This window comes from Molothrus ater, chromosome 4, assembly GCF_012460135.2.
Source record: "Molothrus ater isolate BHLD 08-10-18 breed brown headed cowbird chromosome 4, BPBGC_Mater_1.1, whole genome shotgun sequence".
NCBI lineage: Eukaryota > Metazoa > Chordata > Aves > Passeriformes > Icteridae > Molothrus > Molothrus ater.
The window spans coordinates 12,959,814-12,983,386 of record NC_050481.2 but is presented as its reverse complement, the minus strand read 5'-3'; the positions used below and the strand labels follow the sequence as shown (position 1 = coordinate 12,983,386).

The window sequence follows — 23,573 nt, the reverse complement described above, 5'->3', positions numbered from 1 at the left end:
TTCCCTATACATTGGTTTGTGTAAGTGCATAATGGGAAACAGGAATTCTTTTTCTAGGAGACTATGCTCTATCAGATTTTTAAGTTTTGATTTATGGGACAGTAATTTTCTTTCAGCATTAAATTTAATTTATCTTTGCTAAAAGGAAAAGACTACTTAGAAATGAACTCAGCTAAAAATTTAGAAGCTCAGTCCTTTCCCAGTTAGTTACAGATTTAGTTACAGATTCATTAATTGAGTCTCCCTGATATGACTTCATGCTGCAATTTCAAGATGAGCCTGCATGATGAGTTACTGCTAGTCTAACAAGGATAAACACCAAGCCATCTATGTGCCTTAGAGCCCAAGGAGAAGGTAAAAAAGGAAAGAAAGTCAGGGTAGAAATCTGTAGAACTGAACTACAATTGGTCCTTTATGTCATTGATTGAAGTTTCCATGATTCCATGTTAGGTTCTCAGGAAGTATAATTTTGTTCATTATATAGAGAACAGGAGTAATGCCACACAAGACCCATTATAAATATAGAATTTATTTCTCATTACATTCAGACAGCAATATGTTGTAGATTTGGACATGTCACATCTCATATCAAAGCTGACTTACTGATCCTATGTTTATAGTTGTGATAGCTATTGCTAGCCCAGGAAACACAAGATGTGTTTCTGGAGTGGCTCTCTTGAGAATTTCAAGCCATTAACAATAATTTTTGCAGATGGGCACTCTTGACAATCTACAAAGATTCATCTGTCATAGCCTACATTATGCAACCTTTACTGTGCCTTACCTTTACAGCTCCAGAGCTCAAGAAAGCAATTTCAACAATAGCAATGGACAGGGAGATTGAGGACTTGCCCCTTATCTTCCCTCAGGAAGCAGTTCTCAATAAAGTCAATACCATGTTATAAGGCCACCAAATTCCTCACATTCCATGGTCTGTGCTTTTGGCAGGGCAGCTCCTTTCCCATCCTGTAGGGTCTCTGCAGCCCTTGCTTCCATTCCCTCCTTGCACATCCAGGTGCAAGCTAACAAAAAGAGTCAATCTCACAGTTCTGACAACATCCTAAAGCATGATTTAAGTCATCTACAACAAAAAATCTGTGAGCAACAGGAAAATAAAAAGACAAAATTTTGTTATGTTTAAACCTTTAAAGTACCATGAAAAAGAGGTATCTTCACAAGCAGTGTGCTGACAGCATCTGTTCACTGCACTTCCCTTCATTCTTACCAACTCAGAAAAACTGGGGTGTTTTTTTCATCTTCTAACTCTGTGAGCATTCAGCCTGGGAATACCAAGAGCTGCAGTGCATCATCACATGAAGATGGAGAGGGGCAGGATAGTGAAAGAATGAACAGAGAAGAACACAGAGACACTGCCCTTGGCAGGCTCTGCACCAGCCATACAGAGAATATGAATACACACAATGAAGGATTTTGCTGTTTTCTTGCTCTATTTTTTGACAGTTTTTTTTTTTTTTTAATTAAAAAAAAACACATTCCTGCTAAGGCTGGTTGTGCAAAGTTACTTTTCAAGAACCATCATTCAGTCTGACTCAGTTTCTGCAGACAAGCTTCCTACTGATCCATTTCTCACTAGCATTTTGCTGTAGTTCTTCTGCTGTTCTTCTTTGAAAGTATCTTTGACTTTCGCTCGTTTCAGTCCTCCATCCCTGGAGCAGAGAAAGAGGGAACAGTAAACCATCAGGGCTGTAATGGCTATTGTTATCAAACTATACATTACATTAAAACTCTACAGTTGACTAAGGTAGGTAATAAAGGCTTTTCTTCAGAACTTCTATAATATTCAATTTTAAGCAGGTTTATTAAAACCTTTACTTTGAGCACATAGCTTATGCAGTTCAAATTTTGAATTCAGCTCATTAAGGCAGCCTATTCATGTTGGTAACATGCTGTACCTACAATAGAAATCTTTGGCAGCCTGGGATGGTACTTCCCCAGACTGTAGAGGTAGTCAATTTTCTGCAACACTAGAGCTGTGTCTTGCCTTATATTATTCAGAGCTGGGTCTCACAGGTCTCATAGTTGAATCTATTTTCTTATTCTCATCATCTGAATTTCACTCTCAAGTTTGTGTCACATGAAATCTAGGCATTATCCTGCTACTTACTGAGACAGGACATGAGAAGTCAGAGTAGAAAGTCTCTAGACCTGTTTAATTTTTTGTTGTTCATCAGATTTGCCAAGAAACTTCACTTTTGCTACTTAATCTCAACATCAGAAACAACTGTGAATGGACCTACTTCAAAAGCATCAAGCCTTTAGATAAGACACACTGCATGCTATGTGCTCCAAAGACTTCATACATCTTTTACCTTCACATATGTGCATGTGAAGTTACTCCATTGCTTTCCCTGAGTGGAATAAAGTGATGTTCAATGTTATTTGTCAGAAAGCTAAGGATGGAAGCACCTATCAGTCAAACTAATCACAAATAGTCCATGAATTCTAACAAGGAGGGCATCACTCACCATGGGAGTTCAGTCAGTCCTCCCTGGCGAGCAATGGCTGACCTCACTCTGTTGGCAAACTGAACAGCATCTTCATCTTCCTTCAAGAGCCACAAATTCAACATAATCAAAGAGAGAAGTCAATGGAAGCAGACTTTGATAACATTTTTTCATCTGTTGTCTCATCAAAATAGCTCACTTCCAAACTACCCATTCCTTATCATGCCAACATCATAATCTGGTGCTCCCATGTGACAATAACTCATTTTTCCCCTAGAGTGTTGAAATCAGGAGAAAATTTTGCTTCAACAAGATGGAACATTACCATTATTGCTAGTGTGAACAGCAGTGTATTTACTGCTATCCTTTGTATATTTGATGCATTGCTGATGGTACTAAGCTGCATCAGGAAAAGGAGACTCCAATCATACATCAGTCAGCACTGACAAAAATCCAGTATAAAACTGATTCGGAGACATGGGGTGGGCAGAGGTTTTGGGGGAAAAAAGAGTAAAAGTGCACTTGCAGACACAGTCAAGTTTTTAAATAGCAGTCAGGCAACCAGATGCAGGATTACCTTTCTAACCATTGGGGGCAAGTACCACACATTGCAAACGATGGCCCAGCTGGTCATTATTCGCAGCAGATAGCTCACGATATTGTATTTGCTGCTGTTCCAGAAGGCATCTCCAAATTGAGGATCATACTGCAAAGGATCACAAAAAACAATTGATTAAGCCTTTCCCCAGACCATCACAGACCTGGGATTACATAACAGAACCAGCAGCAGACGTCACCCATTTGCCTGAACAGCCAAAAGAATTAAGTCTGCTGTGAGCAAGATGCTTCCCTTCAGCACTGGGAAGGACTAGCTGCATTTCTCTTCCTTCCAACTTTCTGCAGGAAGGAGCTGACCCCATCAGGCCTACCAGCCAGGCTCTATAGGCCAAAGGACTTAACTTTAATTTCAGCCACTTATTCTCCAGGAGTCATCCACAGCATCCACCCAATTGCTACTGTGCTTTTAATAGCAGCTGCATTGAGACAGCTTCCTGCCCCTCTGACAAAAACCCATCCCAAACTCTGAAATCAAGCAGCCAGCTATTTCCACTTACTTTGATTGCAACAGGATAGATTGTCCCTCCTATTTCAAAGCTCCCCTTCTTGAACATCATCACAGATGTATTGTTTATGCAGGTGCCTGTCCAGAAGACAAAGTCATTGCTTCACACAGTCATTTCAGTGCAACACAACATCCACAGACAGGTCTTACCCATAAAGAGCTTGCATTTGCTGCTCACTGATTTAAGCATCCCTGCTTACTTTTAGCCTTTGTTTTGTGACTGACTCCCTGAATGAAGCCAGAAGGTGTGCAAGACAAAAATCACAATGCTGCAGTTAAATCTGTAGGACAGCAAATTAATAATCTCAGGGCAAAATAAACAATCTTCCCCTTCTTCTGCCTGCAGCTTCTGCCAGGAGAAGCAACGTCCAGAGACAGTATTGTGTTGTCTCCATGTATATTCATCTTATATTAAAGAAGAAAACCAGGAATGCCCTAACATAGTTGAAGCCAGAGGTGAAGATAGATTTGAGCAGCAGAAGCCATGAAAAGAGAACAGGGATGACATCTACACTGAATGGAGATAAGTAGTTCAGCTTCTTACCTTCTGGAAAAATTAAGATTGGGAGCTTGCTTTTATCTGCCACGTGTTCCCTGAGTCTGTGGAAGCAGAAGGAAAGCTTAAAAAACAGCTCCTTTCCACTCTTCTTTCCCCAGGCAGGTGCATTAAAAATATCTTTCTATATTACATATGTATGAAACCAAAGCCTTTTACTAGACACTAATTTGCACTTGCCTTTTTTTCCTACAGAAACTGAAGCTTTGGGCCTGCCATCCCTTAGGCCCCTGGAGCACTACATCGATGCAATATCCTGTTTTCTTTGCCCTGCATTATTTTACTAATGACTGTCAGAGAAGCCAACAATTATATGCCATTAACTAACTCTGATCCACTCAACCTTCAAGAAATTGCCTAAGAAAAAAGCATATTGATGCAGTGGTCCATCTAACCTCTGCTACTTAACTGCATATTCCTTAAAAGGGGACTTCTAAATGCCTACAGCTCAGTACTTGAATAACACTTGGACAATTTGGCAAAACTGTCCTTCTGTGCAGAGGCCAATAAACCAGTGAAGAAGTTAACCCGTCAAAATTAACCTAAAAAGTTCTCTATAAATTAGGAACAATTTTTATCCCTGTACTACAATGTTCAGAGGTATGCTTTTGGTGACATCCTGCAGACAACCACTTTTGTACACAGCTTATATCCTTATAACAAGACATTTTGCCTTTCACCCAAACAAATAAGGCTTTTTATTTCTAGTGGTTCACAATTTGCAGTGATACTGGGTTTTTGTAACAAAAATCCAATTTTATCATCAGTATTTCTCTTCAACAGAAAGTACCAGAATTTAAGTATCTTCACATTGTTTCAAAGTACACACCTGAATTCATCAGCCATGAATTATTATGCTGATGGCTTCCCAACTGAGATATTTTGTGACAGTCTGCAATCCAAAGCTTCCCAGAACCTTTGGTCTAAGCCATGGCACGCTGCATAAATGCTTCAAGCCTTCCCTGGTGACCTGGGAACCTGACATTTTCACCTCAGTGTACTGCACCAAAGCCCACACAAGCAAGCACACTCAGGTCATTGTGAGTGATGCAGTGTGCTGCACACCACCCCTGTAACTCATTCCCAAATCCAGGTCTTTGACTGCCCAATGCCTCTCCAGGGAGGCAGCCCAGCACACATCTCACCTTTTTGTCACTAGATGGCGGTCCTTCATCTCAGAGCGCTCGAACCAGACGTGAGGACAGGCCTTGACCGTGGCTCGCTGGATAATGCCCATCAGCCCACCGTGAACCTGGCCCACCTGCAAGCCCAGCGAAGCACATCAGTATGTGAGACACCTGAAAGGCAGAACTTCCTCCTCTCCGCCCCTCTAAAAACATCCAACAAACACAAATGCACTGGGAGGCTGCAAGCCAGGATTGAGCAATGACCACAGAACTGTTAAAATGCATTCACTTGAAAGAATCGAGACACTCACATGGTGCTATCTCAGGTACTTCAACAGAAGAAGAGTTAGGTATTGACAGTCCAAGGACAACTTCTCCAGAACATAATATAGACCAATTTCAACACAATTTACACTTTTCCCCACTGACCAGTGCTCAAGCAAACATCACTGCTGTGAAAATTAAGTACTGAAGTCCACAAGCAATACCCCACAATCTTTCCCTCTCCTGGTCCCTTTGCTGTGGTTATCTTAGATCTCCTCATACCATTGCATAGCATCCATCATTTGTCAAAATGATCGCATCTATTGGTGATGTATGGTTGGCAACACAAATTCCTCCTTTCTGAGGTCTGTTTTCCCTGAAATTACATATTTTTTTGTTAGACTGCTAGTGCATTAAAGCACCACATTACACACCAAATAGTTCCATTAAGCTGTCAGGTGAGTCAGCCTCTAGAGTGTGACATCAACTTGCAGCTCAGGAGAGAGCAGTCCCCATTTTCAATGGGATGTCACACACATATAAGCATATACACACTTTTGCTCACTCACTTGTTATGGTAATGGATAGTACCAGACAAAGCTCGGACAAGGATGCGGGAGCACGTGAGGTGAACCACTTCGCTCAGGTAGTTTTTCACACTGAAAGAAATTAGACATCTAAAGCATCCTGGAAAACAGCTAGATGCACATGCAATATTCTCCAGCCTACTCAACACAACTCAGGGCTGAAATCTTCCTGGTATTCTGGAGCACAGAGGGATGTTCCCAGCTCTACCACTCACTTGCTACAGCAGCTCAGCTAAGATACATCATGCCCTTGGCACCACTTTGCTAGGCAAGGCTGTCCTCTCTCTGCTGGGTGTTTTTTATCCCAACACTACTGCCTGCCCTACAATGTCCCATTTGAGTATCTCATGCCAGCAGGAGGAACCCATCAGAAATCATCAACTTCAATGCCAAGACTGACAAGAACCCAACCCCAGCCCAAATTCAAAATGCCACTAAAACAGGATCCACAAATTTGTGGGTGGAATGGACTATTGGTAGTGTGTTATAGGTAAAAATCTGCCCACTCCTAGTCTTCAGCTGTTTGAACTGATGCAATTTGGAGAGTTCATCCCTCACACACAGTACCTACCTGCCATTTGGCAGCTGTCCCACCACAGTTGTTCCTACAATCATTGACGTAATCCCAATGGCAGCGAGGCTAAAGCTACAGACAAAACAGACATTAAACCTAAGTAAGTAGCTTTGCTCATTGTAATAACACCTTGCCCTCTTTAAAATGGAAAGGGATTGCAGAAATTCAATTATTCCTCAGATACTTGACATATGCAGTTCTCTAACTCAGCAATTCCCTAACTTGTTGCCTAAAGTCATGGTGTAGCAAAGGCAGCAGATCCAGATATTCCCATGCACACAGTGTCAGGGAGCTTTAGAGCTTACACTCATTTTGCTAATACACATCGACTTAAGGGAAACATTCATGCAAAAGATGACCAGCAGCTCTACTCTACTCTCCACAGCAAATAAGTGCTTCTTAACATAAAAGGAGCCTTTAAGCAAGTTAATATTTTATATCTGCCAATGCTGCTTTTGGGTTAAAGAAAGCTGAGATGACATTTACCAAGAAAGCACAAATTTACCCATTCTCAGGCTGACAAAACCCCTCAGCACCAGAGCTTACCGTAGGGGCAGCAGGAAGCAGTACCGCACCACCACCCCAATGACCCACACAACAGTCAGCCTCAGGCTGATGTAATGGAAGTTGACATTAGTTCTTGTGAGCAGATTCCAGGAGAGCAGCTCTTCTGAGGAAAATCGCTGAGTAACTTCATCTTCCACAATAGCCTCAAACCCCTTTCTGCAGAAGTAAAAAATGTGGGAGAATTCGAAGTCTGCTCGATGCAGAAGAGCAATTTCTTTCTCCATAGGCGTTTCATCCCTTTCAATGATACCTTGGGAAGAAAAAGGGTAACCACCTGAGAAAATAATTCTGTGATGTAACTAACAGTCACCCTCCAGATCACAAGTCACTTTGTATTACTCAAGAAGACAAATTTATTGTCAGAGCCCCTCCTAGGACAGGAAGAGAAGCTGGGCAGCTGACCACAGCATACCCTGCAGGAGGCCACTTCCAGCTCCCCTTCCTCACAACAACACCTTGAGCAGCAACTATATCAAGCTCTGTTACCTACTGAACATGAGGCAAGAAGGCAAACCCTTTCCCACCATCTGGCATGTTCTCAAACTTTATTCAGGACTTTCTTATGCTTCCAGAAGAAACAAAGTGAGACCTTGGCCTTTTCATTCCCTCCTGTGCTCTGTGTATTTAAAGGCATTCAATCTCCTTGATGGAGTCTTCCCTATTCCCATCTTGTCTGACATTCTGGTGTCCCACAGCCACAACACTGCCAAAGCTCCAGACCACAACACTGTGCATGGACCAGCTCTGAACCAAACACACCTCCCTGTCATCACAGCACAAATATTTTCTGTAAGCAGACCACACTATTTTTATTTTACTTAAACAAAGAAAAACTCTCCAAAACACTACATCAAAGAAAATTTGCTTAGAGGAGCCTTGATTTAGTTCAGCACCGGCAGCTGTTCCAGCTGAACTCTGACTACATAATGCCTGGAGAGAAACCTGGAGAGATCACAACTGCAGTGCAAACAAGAAGTATTCCCCTTCCTCCAACCTGTTAATTTTTTAAGCTTATGGTCTGATAAGCACAAATTTCTCATCAGAGCTTTCAAAGGCAAGGACAAATTGTGTAAGCTAAACACAGATCAAGTAGTTGCTTGCTTGTAAGCAAGTCTGGCTCCAGAAACTGATGACCAAAGAATCTAGAGTAACAGTTAACCAGAACAACCATCCCCTGAGACTCAACTTGGATTACAGAGGTCCAAGTTCAAGTTGCCACTCTGTCAGACACCCTCTGATAAATTGCATAATCTCTGTCCTTCCATGCTGAGTTAAAAAAAAAGGGAAAGGACATAGCACCCAATTTCGTCAAGCTACGAGTAACTTTCCACATCCTAGAATGTGTTCCTCCCAGTTAAGTCTTGTCAGCAGAAAATCTCTCAATATATTTCCTGTGCCAATAATTGTAACATTTAAATTATAAGTGACATGGAAAATCTTCTCATCACACATACGGATATGGCACACATGGGATAACATGGGAAGCTTCTAGATACAAGTCCCACAAACCACTGAGGTAAACCCTAAAGAAGAACAACACTGCTACAAAACCCACTGGCACCTTCAGCTTGGAACCTGGCAGGCAGAACTCCCAATTGTACCAGCAGGCCACCTCACTGCATTGTCCTATGACAAGCCTAAAAGTATAAACCATTACTATGGCACACCCAAAAAGCCACATGCTCTTCAGGATCTAAATTATACAAACATACATCACATCAAACACTTACCAAAATAGACTACACTTATGTCATATGTTAAACCCAAATCAGAGCTCTAGCTTTTGATTCAATTTTTCTCACACTCAGAACATCTCCAAACAGTGAAATATCCAGGACTGTAGGTGACTCAGTGCAACCTGTCTGCTCTGTGCTGCTGGAAACAGGTTGTAGGCAAGAAACCAGGGGAACGCTCCAGCACCCATCACACAAGTACCACCCCTCTCTCTAGTTTCCAGAGCTGGGAATGTTTCCTCCTTATCCAGCTGTTATCCTTCCCCCTTGTTCAGCATCACTCACACAGCCGGTCCATCTAGCTCCAGCTTCTCAGCTGAACCCAGCTGAGAAGTTTATCACACTGCTAGAAAGCTGAGATAGCAGGGCTGGAATGTCCAGCCTCATCAGCCTGTGCTGTCCTTGTCACATAACACCCCTATGCACCAACTGCCCTGCAGCTTTGGGACAGCTGCTCCAAGCCAAGATCTCAGCGGCACGTGAAGGTATTACAAACAGAATTACACACATGCTGCTCTCTCTGGTGACGTACCTAGCCTTCTTCTAATCACAAGTCACATTTAATGGCCTTTAATCCCTTGGCCATAGGCAGAGCTGAGCTGGCCAAAGACATCCCTATGCAGGAGTACAGCAAACATTACTCTCAACAAAAAAAAAACCCACAGCACTAGCCCCAAGCCTTCAAGCTCACATACTCCAGTCAGGCTCAAATTTAACACCATCTACTTATAAAGCCAGTAGATCTACTTAGTAGTATCTAGTAATTATCTCCTTAGTAGTATCTACTTATGTAGTAACTAGATACTACTAAGATTATTTGCATAAGCTTTTCTTTTATTGAATGTAATTTTCAAATCTCTTATTGGCATTTTTGTCATTTTTAAACCCACCACATTGAAGACAACACAGCCAGCACCCACACGGAGAGCTGAGAGCTGGTTATTCAGTTGCAGTGAGATAGACACCCACCCTCCAAGCCAAGAGCTACCACTGGGTCCAGCACACACTGCCCTCTAACAGAGAAAGATCCTGAGGTGACAGCATCACATAATTCCCCATGTAACTACACTAGTCAACTTTTCTCTTGAAAGTATTGCTATCACACAACCAACACAGGGGCACTGGCAGCCCTTTCTGCCAAGAGATGTAAAGCACAGTGGATTTGATGCTGCAGAGAAAGGTGGTGTCTCTTCAATCATGTCCACTTGGTTTTGGGGTTGGTCTTTTTTTGATTGATTTTGTTTTTGGGAACATTTTGTTTGTTTTTTAACTGAGGGACAAAATTTCAGTGTTTGAGGAGGACCATTTTTGCTCTGCCAGGGAACAGGAAAACTTGACTTTGAACATAAAGTCAAGTGCTCCATTCTATCCTGACACAACTCCTAGTACTGGCTGAGTGGTCAGGGAAATCATAAGAGATGATACACACATCCATACAGCACTTACACATAGGTGCATACACACAGAGAAACATTCACCTTTACCCTGTTTTAATCAACTACTCTGTAATTCATTATCAGCAGGAGTTTCTCCTCCCTCAGTAAATATTGTGTAATGCAATTGGGCCTCTGTCTGATCATGTTCTGTCACCTCAGCAGACTTATATAATGCACTGTTAGACCTACACCTGCCCTGTGATGCAGGGCAGATGCCCTCAAGTACTTTCTTCCGCAGCCAGGAACTCCTAATCACAAGTCAGTTACTCCTATGCTTTAAAAATTCCCAAGAGCAAGATATGGAGCTCAGCTTGGCATCACATGTCTCCCCATACTTTCTCAAGTAAGGAACAGTTAAGATTCCAGCTTCCAGCACAAAGAGCCACCTCCAGTGGGGAAAGATTTTAACTTTTTATTTCAGATATATGAAGGACATTAAAAACGGCTTCAGGCTACCATTGTGATTGTGTATCCCCATCCCTAAGACTGCTTGAACATAGCCTGCATGCAATCATCTATATTAATTACCTCAGGCCATTTTTACTATCTCTAATGGTCCTCCAGACAGCAAAGTACACTCCACTTTGTGCAGGTTCTGAACCACAGCACATATTAACACTACACGCCCCTCAGCTGCAGGAGAAATAGCTACTTGTAGCTTTTTTTTAAAGATAGTTCAGAGAACAATCTACTAGCTAGGACCTCCCTCCCTTGATGTCTGTTTACTAGAGAAGAAATAACTACGCGTAAGAATGATCAGATGTCTAGGAGGATGACAGCTCCTGCTGTGCAGCTAAAGCAGCACAGTAGGGTCTCTTGCCATCTCACTGGCCCATGATGTGATGGGGCACCATCAGCCTTACAGGAAAAAACAGGATATCTTCCTGCATCATTGGCAACCTGGGAAGCAGACATCATGTCACTGACAATTAGCTGAAAGGACTGCTAACCTTGCCTTTTCCCCCTTTCCGCCCAAAAAACCCCACAACTTTCAGGACACTGGTGAGTGATATAGGATGTACTTTTTCTCAGCCACTTGTAAGTCAGCAACTAAGCAAGACAAGTTTTAACCTGTTTTCAGAGGTGCTGTGCAGTACCTCCAGTTTACTATCAGAGATGCTGACATCTGCTGCCACGGAAGCCAGTTCCACACCTGGCCTGCAGACAGTGCGATCCCAGTGTTTGCAGTATTGATAAGCATATCCCTTTGGAGCTGAAACACACATACCCGGCTCAGCAATTCAGTCCCCACTACTGGATCATGTTCACATGAGCTAATCCACAGGCTCAGGTAACAGCTGACTTGTCTGCTAACTGGCAGGCTGGGCCTGCTTCCAGTTGTGCAGCCTAAGGAAGGAACACACAGAAAATGCTCACACTGCTGCCAAATGCTGTCAAAATAGAGCAATTGAATAACAAAACTGAAGCATTCAGGAACCAGGAGGAAACCAAGTGCTGACTGCTTTGTTCAGCCTTCTCCTGTTTCCAGGGCAAACTCAGACTTCTCTTATGGCTCCAAAGTCATAAAGACAACTCTGACCTACTACAGTCTACCACAACTCACACATGGTATGGGTTAAGATATAGTTAAAGAACTAATTTCAAAACCAGGCTAAAGGAAGAAAAATGAAGCAACTTTTCAGCTGTCTTTCTACAGACAATGAGTGTAAGAAGTTTTGCAAACACTGATACTAACTCCAGAAAGTAAAAGGCCAACAGCAGCAGACTGAAAAAAAGACATGCCCACTACACACTTTCAACTTGCAGTCCTACCACAGAAAAAGCACTGAGCTTGGGAAAGAAAGGTGCTGTCCAACAAACACTTAGACCTCTTCAGAGAATATTTAAGTGCACTCTAATGCTGTTAGGACTGAGATAGCTTGCCAGCAACCCTAGAAGCATCAGGGTAAAGACAAATTTCAAGAGGAAAACAAACCTCATATTTAAACACAAAAATTTCCATCAACTAGGAACAGTCTCCATCTTAAGCTCTACTTTGTTTTGTTAAATTTCATGTTGTTTCATGCCCTTCATTTCCTAATCCCCTAATTTTTTAAAGACTCAGTATGAGCCAGTAAAGGCAGCATTTTATACTGCAGGAACTGTTTGCTAGCCAGTAGCACTGCAAAACAATTAGATATGTAAGTGTGCTGGTTTTCAGTGGGGTAGAGTCAATTTTATTCAGAGTAGCTGGTATGGGACTGTGTTATGGATTTGTGCTGAAGACACAGTTGATAATATAGGGATGTTTTTGTTATTACTGAGCAGGATTTACAGAGCCAGGGGCTTTCCTGTTTTTCCTACAACCAGGCCGATGAGGAAGCTGGGAGTGGCTTGGGAGAGTGGGAGGAGATACAGCTCAGACAGGTGACCCAAAGCAACCTTCCAGACCATATGGCATCATGCTCAGAATATAAAGTGGGAGGAAGGAGGCATGCAGGACACTGATGGTGTTTGTCTTCCCAAGTCACTGTTACCCATGATGGGGCCCTGCTCTCTGGCCTGCCCATGGGAAAGCAGGGAATTCATTCCTTGTTTTGCTTTGCTTGTGTGTGTGACTTTTGCTTTCCCTGTTAAATTGTCTTTATCTCAACCCATGGATTTTCAGGCTTTTATCCTTGCAATCCTCTCCCCAGTCCCACTGGGGCAGTGAGTGAGCAGCTGCCTGAGGATATACCATGACTTTCAGTGAGCATGTAACACCCACCTCTTCTCAGATTATCTCATGCACACATCTAACTGCTTCATTTGAGAAGGCCTCAGTACTCCAACATCACAACATTAGTCTCATCAATGTGACTTCACCCCAAGCTCTCACCATTGGCAGTAGGAGTCCGTGGCACCTGCGGCTGCGGCTTTTTGGCGCCTTTTTGTAACCGGATAGTGGCCCACTGTTGAACAGAATGAAAATATTATTTCACAAATGCAGTATTCACTTAAGGAAAAAAGTCACCAAAAAAAACCCCAACAGTTAGTCAAAGACACATTGTGATTTTCAAAGAATATCTTCATCAGGTAATCATCATTCATCCTCCTCAGATGTGTCCACAAACCCCAACCCATACACAGTTCTTATGAAGAAACTCAGAGTAATTAATAATAATTAAAAAAACCAAACCAAAACACTCAGTGCTAGTCAGTACTTCTCAGCTCTGCTCTCATTCTTCAGAGAGCCACACCTATTTCAGTTCCAGTTCATAGCCACCAAGAGCCTGAAAGGCCTTACTCAGCCTTACTACTGCCACAGCAGCCACTGAGTCCAGGCCACATGGAAAGCCCCAGAAGCTGAGCTAGACCCAGGACACACACAGTACGTGTTTACAAAGCTGACAGACATATCACAACCCAGACTGTCTACTTTCAGAATTTCATCATACTGAAGCAAAAAAAAAAAAAAAAACAAACCAAAAAGTCCTAACTAGCTTAAGTGAAACTGAAGCCTGCACACAGCTGATTTCACTCAAAACCAAAATCAGCATTTTCAGTCATAAGAAATTTCAATTAAATTCAGACTCAACCCAAAAAGGATAGCACCCAAGAACTTCCCAAGCTGAACAAACCTGACATTTCCCTTGACTCTGCAATTGCTTGTTTCTTGGCATCTTCACAGAATCATAGACTGGTTTGAGTTAGAAGAAATCTTAGAGATCACCTAGTTCCAACCCCCTTCCATGGAAAGGAACACCTTCTACCAGATCAGGTTGCTCAGAGCCCCATCCAGCCAGGTCTTGAACACCTCTAGGGATGGAGAGTCCACAGCTTCTCTGGTCAATGAGTTCCAGGTGCCTTCTCCAGGCTGAACAACCCCAGCTCTCTCAGCTCTCATTTTGAAGCTCTGAGCAGCAGGAAAACAGGCCAATTCACCAGCTTTGGGGTGAGCTACACATAGCCCCTTCCTTCTCAGTTCTGCTGCTGCTGAGGCAATAGCTCTTCCAGGAATTAATTTTAACTGGATACATATTGAAGCTGCTCCCCTGACATTTGTTGCCTCCTCACTCCTGGAGATACAGCTGCCACAGTCCCTGAGTTTGTTGGACTTGCCCATGCCTCCTGTGCAGCAAACAGTAGGAATAACTCAGTTTTTCTGTGGTACTCAAGTACTTTCAGTAAACTTCTGGCTACATTCTTATCAGTATTGTGACCATAAAAGTTCTGGGAAATACCAAACCAAAACAATGTTCAAGGACAAACCTATTCAGAGCACTGTCATTTTACATTTTGTCTATGGAATGGATTTGGGGGTACAGAAGGACCAGCAAATACATTCACGCAATCATTTCTGACCAGACTTGAATCACTGCATTCAACAAATTAATATCTCCACAAACAGCTAAGTCACTTATAAGTCACATAGAAGAACAAGAGCATATTTGGCTAATGGTCTCAGCCATACACAGCAGCAGAAAAAAAAAGTTTTCATCTTCCAAATCCTCTCAAAGGGATAATTAAAACCTGGAAGAACACTTTGGTGCTCAGAAAGAGAATGCAACACTACCTTCAGAAAGCTCTTGCTACAGAAGTCCTGCAGTTATGGATTCATTCTAGACTGTGTCAAAGCTTGAGCCTCAGTACAAATCACGAGGACACATGTTATTGAGACAGGCCTTTGTAATGCACAAAAGCTTGCAACACCCCCTATACTGCAGTATCTTGACATTTTGCTATGCAAAGGAGGCAGTGCAATCTTCCCAAAGCAGAGAAATTGCAGGGTCACGTAACTCAAGTCAGTTTCTACTGCTCAGATACACTTATCAACCCTATTCAGAAAAGCCCATTTCTTCTTCCGAAGTGGTCTGACCTTTGCTCCTCATGTCCATCTAACTCCAGAAAGGTGCAGCAACCCACCTAGGGGATGGAGGAACAGTGGCAAAGAGAAAGCCTGGAGAGGACAGTCCCCTTTGCACTCTACCTGTGCTTTCCCAGGAGATGGGAGCACTGGCACAAGCCTGACAGGAGCATAGCATCATGTACAAGGGTTGCACAGTGTATTCCAGAGGACAACTGACTTGTGCCCCACAAGTCAGTGGCTGAGGCATTTTTACATTCCATGCCAGGTCTCTTAGGGGATTTAAGCACACTTAATAAAATAAGCAATGATGAGACCAGCTCTCCCTCTTGGTCAGGAGCATTTGGGCATTTCTAAGGACCCACATCTATCAGATGACACAGCAAACAAGTTTTAAGTTCTCTGTCAGCTTTCTTCTTACCAATCCACCATATTTCCAAAAACTATCTATGTTCCTGCAACCAAGGAGTAAGAAATTAGAAATTTTTAGTTAACATCTCATTCTTTCACATATTCTCAGGCACCTGAATTAAAGGCACTACCATCAAAACCAGAATCTCAACTTTGATCAAGTGAAAAGCTTGTTTATATCCAGGCTGGGAAACAAAAGAGACACCACCCGCACTAATGTGAGTAATTCTCCTTCCTTCCTGCTAATCGGGGATATGTGCCATCCATCGCTGGTTCCTCTGCTGAAGGACAACAAGGTTATGTTATAAAGAGCTATCACAATGTCAGCTGATCCATCCCACAGAGGGGAAAACAACGTGTTTGTGTATTAGAGATCAAAGCATGAAACAATTACAAGCCATAGTCTCCCTTCTACTCAGGAAATGAGCAAAAAGCAGACTGGCAAGGCTTTTGGATCTCTCAGTAACACTGGCACAAATCTAAGCGGCTTCTTCCAGCTGGTGCTGAGCTGGCAGTAGCAAGGACCTTGGTGCAGACCTGTGTTTTTAGTAGGGTTTCTTGAGGCAGCTTTGGGGAATAAGTATAAAACACCAGGCTCCTGAACAGATTAAAAATAGTTCTACAGTGGGGCTACCCAATGGACTGAAAATGTAAAGTTAGAAAACAGCATGATCCCAGAACTACAAGCATCACCACAAGTCTAATTTTGAAACTTTAGTATCATAACTGCTAATAAGAAAGTAGCTTGAATGCCTTAATTACACAATGCACAATCTGAAGATACCACACTTCACTAGGCAAGGAAAACATCAACTTTTCAGGGGAAAGTTCTCCCTCCTTATCCCCCTAGAAAAGTCCTCTAATTTACCAGCACCTTTAAAATAAAATCTAAAGTGGCAAAAAGATCAAATTCACTTACACATCACTAAGCAACTGCCACATATAGAGGAGCTGTGCAGTACTTGAGAAAGATATTTAGCAACTGTCTTATCTGGAGTTAGGAAGGGTTTTGGATATCTCTTGTGAATGTGTGATTTTTGCCTCTGAGGTCTGACTATGTCCAAAGCCAAGCCTGACATGTCATTTCATGAAAGCACATCTAGACATTTTTTGCTGGGATCAAAATACAAACCATTAGGAACACCTCAAAGTGTTGCCTCTCCCCCTAAGGAATGGGGCTCAGCCTTTCACCTCATTTACCACCTTTACACTACTTCTGACTTAACAATGTTCAACAATTTCTTGGAAGGGAGAGATGACTGAAATCTGCAATCACATAGAGACAGACCACTGGGGTTCCTCTTTTAAAAGCACCGCTGGATCAGAGCCAAAAGTTTATGTGTAAGTTTAGGTGAGCACTCCTCCTTGGAATCTCTCCAAACCTCAGGAACAACAGAAAGATTGCAGAGCACATCCCATGCAATGCCACCTTGTTTAACACAGCAAGATCTGCATGCCAGTTACTGAGTTGTTCTGTGTGAGGAAAGAACACCAACACCACCAAGAGGAGCAATCATTTCCGAGTCAGGGCAAAACGTCCTCTCTCATCTCCCATGCACTTCTTATTCTGATGGGACACCCCGGCACCGCCTCCAAGGAGCTTTCCAAATTCTTCCACACACAGGAGTTGCATAGCAAGTCCTTCCTGGTGGACAGGTATCCAATGAGCAATTAAGAGTCCACCAATGGCATCAGCAAAAGGAATGCCAAGCAACTTCTTTTACAGCAGCTTCACAAACTCCTACTTCAAGGCAAGCTCTGAATAGAGCTGCTGTTATTTTTTTAACAGCATTTGATTATTAACAGTGCTCACATGCTGTAAAATTGAGAGCAGTTTCAGACAAGAGCTGTTGATCTGGAATATGGCACATTAATTACTGATGCAACTACAGCGAAGGGCCACCCTCAGCTCTGCCAATCTTACTGATATACAAGGACTCTTGATTTTTAGATCTGTGGTAAACATATATAAAGGCCTTCAAAGGACTGAGGTCTACATTAATACAGGCCAAGGATTTACTTCAAGATTCTGCACAAAATTTGCTAAAATATTATTCCAAAAGTCAGCATGAGCCCTTGTTTACAGGGTGCATCATTCACACCAGGCATGTCTCCAAGACATGCTTCTCATTACCATCTGAGCTGGCAGCTTTCAGAGCTCTCTCAGATTCTCCTCTGCCCAGCAGTCCTTGAAGGATATCAATTACACAGACAGAGGCCTTCACTGACTCTGTGCAACGACATTAGTCAGCAAAGTTTGCTGCTGAGGCCAGTGAGTTACACAAGCAGCAGTCAAAGCCCACAATGATTCATCTATTTATCAGCTTCCATTCTCTTCTTCTCCATTCCCTACCCTCACGCCCAGCACCACACAGAATCCTGATGGTGACTTATGGGAAGAAGCTGCAGCCTTGCATACCTAGGACAAGAGTATCAGTCCATCCCACCGGCCCTGCACAGCTGCAATCTCCAGTTTGACCAGAGGCACTGAGAGTCCTTTTTTCATCATATCTAGGTCCATTCATATTGCCAAGGTCATCTGCAACACAAGGAACTTGGGCTTAGCCTCCAGCTACAGAATAATATTACACTCTTGTCCAGCAAAAATATATTCTCTACAGGCAGCATAATACAGTATCAGAAATTGCTTCTGTTACAAGGGGCTGCTGTTAAACCCTGTTGGGTCAGTTCTAGGACTCGAACAACACCTATAAGTGCAGCATCTGCTGTGCATTACAGCCAGCAAAACCAGCCACACAAGAATCACTCTCTCTGCTCACCACAAGCCCCCACAAAAAGCCTCGAGAGACTGGGAAGGGGAGTGCACAAAAAGTGCTTGCAGTCATCAACAAACCATTAGTCCAGAAATAGACAATAATGTGATGTTAGTTAATAGCCAAGTTGTTTGTTTCCTGACTCAAATGTGACCTGAACACCTCACTTCCCTCAGGCTTTCTTGTTTCTTCATGTTTCGCAACCACACAGTTTTAAAAACACATGAATTTTTCCCATTAGAAAGGGCAAGAAGGGCAGTCTTTACAAAGTGCTGCTGACAACTTTACTGTCTCAGACAGCAAGGCACACCCCAAAAAAACCCCATCAGACTGGAAAAAAAAAACCCCAGTATTTAACAAGGTGAGCTGCAATCCATCCAAGCAGAGATCATCACTGGGGGGGGGTGCACTGCTACTGCCAAATATATAGACACACTGTCCAAACTAGTCCTCCAGATTTTCTACAATCTGATGGAATTAGAGAAACTGATCCTATGCGACAGTGACTGCTCTATGGGCCTCAATGAAAGACAAAGGACTTGCTGAAAGGCTGCATTCTCCAGCACTCAGCAAGACACCTCCAATGGCATGTTTGCAGGGGCCTCGGCAGCCCCAAATCATACTAAGAGTTCACAAGAGGAATGGATTAAGACAGAGCATAAATGAGACCAAGAGGTAAAAATGCACTAAATTTAAAATTGGAAGCAATCTTTTGATGTTGAAAAACAAACAGGGAGCAATACAGCATGCTGTGATGACTGCAAGAGACAGTCCCCAGCATTTCAGCAGTAGAGAATATTTCTGTGGCAAGAGACTTGACAAGCATCAGGACAGCAGGTGCCTAGTCCAGACTAGCTCCTCATAAGGTCAAACAGCTGCTAGAGATCTTTCTGCAGCAGTACTCCCACATTTAAAAAAACTATATTAACATGGTGCCAGAAATCCTTCTATTAACACTGGAAGGAAAGCCACAGACAAAAATGAGCAAACTCCTAAAATTTTGTTGTGTTTGGTAAGGCAATTCAGAAGCAAGTTTTCAGGAAAACCCACATGATGGGAGAAGCAGGCTTTCAAATAGCAAGTGCTGCCTGCTGTACTTCTTCAGCACAACTTTCTACACATTTTACCTTATCACGTGGAAAGAAATACAATCACATAGGAAAAAATATAGCCATATAAGGCTGGTAATCCCTAATGCAGTACTTAAGGATCAAATGCAACCCAAGAGCAGCACATCCTCATCTGTACTTGCTGTGTTTTCTTAGCAGCAGGTGCTTGCTGAGGCAGCTCAGCAGAGAGAAAAATCTATTGTGCACCAACTGATGTCCCTTGTCAGAAATGTCAGATGGTCAAAGTACAAAAACACTTTGTTCCTAAAAGGAGCTTCCCCCTCCCTTTTCTCAGATCATGCTTGCAGCACCAAGAACAAGCTTCTGCCCTCCTGAAACAAGCAGAAAAAGATATTTTTTTTAATTGGCGGGAAAAAATTCAAGCACAAGCCCCCATCATCTTAACTTGCTCCATCCCACAGCCTACACAACTGAACACCACAGACTCATTCTTGGATGTTTTGTTTTGTCTGATATGACCTGAAGAGGTATCACAACAAACTCTAGAATTGTCTCTGAACTGTGGACAGACTTGGACCCTCAAAACAGACTAACTTGAATAAAGCAGACGCTGTAACCTGACAACACAGGCCATGTAGGAAACAAACCACAGTCACTGTGTCCTTCCACTACACCAAGACATGGGATATAAACAGGCAAAGCCAGGGTATCCCCTGGGATGCACAAACAGCCACCACTTTTCAGACAGTTCCTGTAATCCAGCCTATTAAAGAGGCACCAAAAGCAGCAGCATCTTGACTGAACACTGTGCAGGTGCAAGCACCCACCCTCCTCCTTGAAAAGAGGGGAAAAGGCCTGAGGAGATCCAGGGCTGGGAGTGGAAGAGGAAGCTATTAAGTTAACACTGCTGAAAAAGGCCTCAGCCATCAGAGACTTCAGCATCCTGTGACTTCACAGAGCCAAAAAGCTCTTCTCAGGAGAAAATGTGCACACTCAATTCAACATCCCAGGGAGTCTCAGACACTCAGCTAGCAGCACATTTCACTGTTAACACGATAGCTATTAATAACTAACCCCTATAAAAGAAATACACCTTCCCAAATTATTTAAACAACCTACTTCTTAAAAGTCTGACATGCAAGGATACAGTACTTTTCCCAATATTACTCTGATTTATTTCCACAGTTTAGGTATTATACATCAGGCCCTCTTGCAGGTGCTGCTCCGACCTGGCTGCAGACAGTCATCCTCTGTCGGGCTTCTAACCAAGACAGACCTGTGAGCAAATGAAGAGGAAACATCCCACAGCAAACCACTTCCTTTCAGGGATTATCCCCATGCAAGTATTCTGAGGACAAAGAATTCATAGGCAAAGCAAGGCCAAGTTGAGATAAGCTGAATACCTGGGTGGATTGAGCTTCTTCACTCTCCCATAGCAAGTCAAATTTAGCTGACTCTTCTCAGAATACTTTCCAATTTTTCATTGCCTTTTCTTTATGGATACATTATTTAAATCATATCTATGTCCAATATAATTATGTATTAATAAAATTTTTAATATATTGAGCAGCATGCAACTCCAGAAAGTATTTAATGCAAAAGTAATGGTAACTCGCAAGGTAAGTCATTATTTCCTCCCTTAGGCAATAGGAGAGCTCTCACAATCAGCCACCATCAATATGCTGCCAGATACTTCTCCACAATTTTGCCCAAAACATTTTGAGTCACCTCTTGTTGCAACATTTGATGACACTAAAAAATAATGATTAATGATCTACTAATAAAGAATGTAAATTGTGGTTATTCAAAGGTGAAGGCAAGTCATCCAAACAAGACTATCTCACTAGGCCATCTGAATTGCTCCCTGAGGCCAGGGTGATCTTTACCTCCTCAGCTCCTGCTATTCAAATCTTTACTCCACTAACAATTGCATCTTCTCTCCTCAACATTTATCCTGATACCATTCACAGTCCCAGAAATTACTTAGAGCAGATTCATTCTCACCCAAAAGCCTAAAAACATTTTGCCTTAAGATGTATTTAACAAAGGCTGATTTAATAGATGGATTTTTTTAGCCAGGCACTGAAGTACACAAACAAGACTTGCCTAAAAACCTCGAAGAACAAGATGAAATTAGACAAAATCTACTTTCCATAGTCACATAGTGATGCATATTGCATAGCCACTGACTGTACTGTGAGTCATTTAATTTTTCCTCCTTACAGCTGTTTCCGTGGTTTGGGTACCCCTCCTCCTTGGAAAAAGCATAGTAAAGATTCAAATCTGATCACGTCCAGCAACAATTTAAAAACACCCTTGCTCACCACTACCATTAGCTTCAGAAGGAGGGTTTTCACACACATACTAAATATGCCCCATGCAGAAAGCAGCTCCTCTGCGAGAAACTGGCTATCCCTGAGAGAGAGAGAGGCAGATGGCAACTAAGGCGTTGGACATGCTCAACTTGGATGGGAGTCCGCGTTTCTGAGCATCAGCCCTTCTGGCATCAGACCTTTACACCCTCCGAGAGCATGACCCGGCATCATTTTCCCCAGGTGGAGCACAGCTGCCACAGCGACAGCCTCGCCCAGGCCATGGTACAGCCTTAGGTAACAAGGTTTATTCCGCTCTCCTGCGGGTCCAGGGACAGCACTCCAGAGCCTACACAACCAGAAATTTAACACAGATCTCCAGTTTTACTTGAGGGCTTTAAGCCCGAAGCTACAGCCGGGCAGAGCTGATGCCAGTCAGGACGTGACCCACCCGCTCTCCTCTCAGGAGGACACGATGGGACCGGAGCGCTCAGACGCCCCTCCGGGATATCCACCCCCGCACACGCCCCGGCCGGAGGGAGCCGTGCCCAGCCCGCCTCGGCCCGGGGGCAGCGAGCGAGGCGCAGCCCCGCGGGGAACGCAGCGCCAGGGACACCCCCCCTTCCCCTCCAGAGCTCCCGCCTACCTCCAGCGTTTTCACCAGCACCCACATATAGGCTTCAGAGATGCCCAGCGAGATGCCCAGCGCCGAGGGCAGCACGATGAGCCCGAGCACCACCGCCAGCCACACGGCGCCCACCTGCCCCACGGCCCACACGACCTCCATGGCGCGCAGGGCCAAGCGACTCCAGCGCCGGCAGCGGGGCCCGGACAGCGCCGCCTCCCGCCGGCCCTAAAGGCCCGCGGCCGCCCCGGCCCGCCTCGCCCCGCCTCGCCCCGCCCTGCAGGGCACCGTGCGCCCGGCGGCCGCTCGGGAGCGGCTGGGCCGGCTGGTGCAGGTTCGGAAGCTGTGCGCCTCGGGAGAGGGCGCCCGCGGAGCGGGAAGCTGCCAAAGCCGGGGTTAGCGGACGGCACGGAAGGCTCCTGGTGTAGGAAAAATGGCTCCAACGGGTGCGGGCGGGAGCGCGGCGGCGCTGCCGTGGCCAGCCGGGGGCCTCGAGGCAGCAGCGTGGGCTGAAAAGCCGTAGGAAGGCCGAAACGAGCAGCTCGGAGGGCAAAAATGAAAAGGAAAACTGGGGAAAGCTCGTGGGTGTGTGAATATCAAAGAGGACAAGGGAAAGTAAAGAAAGGAAAAGGGGCAAGATCTGCACTCGTCCACCTGTGCTTTTTTCCTGACTTGAGCAGGGAAGATGGATTCACTTGGAGTCCGGCTCCCACCCCGGCGTTAGGCCCTCTCCAAGAGAAAGGAAACTTAGTGGCAACTGCCTGGAGGAGGGTTTGCCTGCCCCGGCCTGTGCACAGCCCGTCCCACAGCACTTGGCGTGACACAATCCAAGAAAGCGGTGTTAGCAGAAAACGGCTGAAGAGGGATGTCAGCCCAAAGCATCCCGGGGAAAGGGAATAACATAGTACTCCTAGAAAAAGGCAGTCAGCTTATTTTCTGTGTGCATCTTTCATAACTGCTTCAACAGAAATGGGATGTTTGGTGTGCCTCTCCACATTTGAGCGATCAGAAATATATCTGAGAGCCAAGTGCTTAGGATTCAATGAAAAACCTGAACTGGAGTCCAAGGAGAGTTCCAGAAGAGTCATGTGGACAAGGGCATTGCTTTCTGGCTCCTATTTTTGGCCCTGGTGTCTCTCCTCCTACTCTTTGCCTCATCTGGT

At 43.9% G+C, this 23,573-nt stretch overlaps 1 protein-coding gene across 2 annotated transcripts; it reads right to left on the bottom strand.

Annotated features, from left to right (window-relative positions):
* Positions 1–509: 509 nt before the first annotated feature.
* On the bottom strand, positions 510–22,785 carry LOC118686557 (glycerol-3-phosphate acyltransferase 3). 2 transcript variants are annotated; one of them, XM_036382823.2, is made up of 12 exons: positions 22,432–22,785; positions 13,251–13,323; positions 7,243–7,513; positions 6,694–6,768; positions 6,105–6,194; positions 5,818–5,911; positions 5,290–5,405; positions 4,133–4,188; positions 3,581–3,666; positions 3,043–3,171; positions 2,487–2,566; positions 510–1,667 (listed from the first exon to the last, which is right to left on the bottom strand). In XM_036382823.2, the coding sequence occupies exons 1-12, from the start codon at positions 22,570–22,572 to the stop codon at positions 1,541–1,543; spliced, it is 1,338 nt and encodes a 445-aa protein (XP_036238716.1). In that variant the 5' UTR covers positions 22,573–22,785; the 3' UTR covers positions 510–1,540. The 2 variants fall into 2 exon arrangements, with proteins under 2 accessions (XP_036238716.1, XP_036238717.1); XM_036382824.1 differs by lacking the exons at positions 13,251–13,323; positions 22,432–22,785 and adding an exon at positions 11,661–11,735.
* Between the last annotated feature and the right edge of the window lie 788 nt (positions 22,786–23,573).

What these genes read in the sequence shown, in the direction of transcription:
- LOC118686557 (XM_036382823.2), bottom strand. Translation starts at nt 22,572, where the DNA reads ATGGAGGTCGTGTGGGCCGTGGGGCAGGTGGGCGCCGTGTGGCTGGCG. An exon ending in ACGGACTCCTACTGCCAATG is followed by an intron (nt 7,514 to 13,250) that starts GTGAGAGCTTGG and finishes TTTCTTCCCAAG; the next exon opens with GTATCATTGAAAGGGATGAA. An exon ending in GGACTGACTGAACTCCCATG is followed by an intron (nt 1,668 to 2,486) that starts GTGAGTGATGCC and finishes TCTCTGCTCCAG; the next exon opens with GGATGGAGGACTGAAACGAG.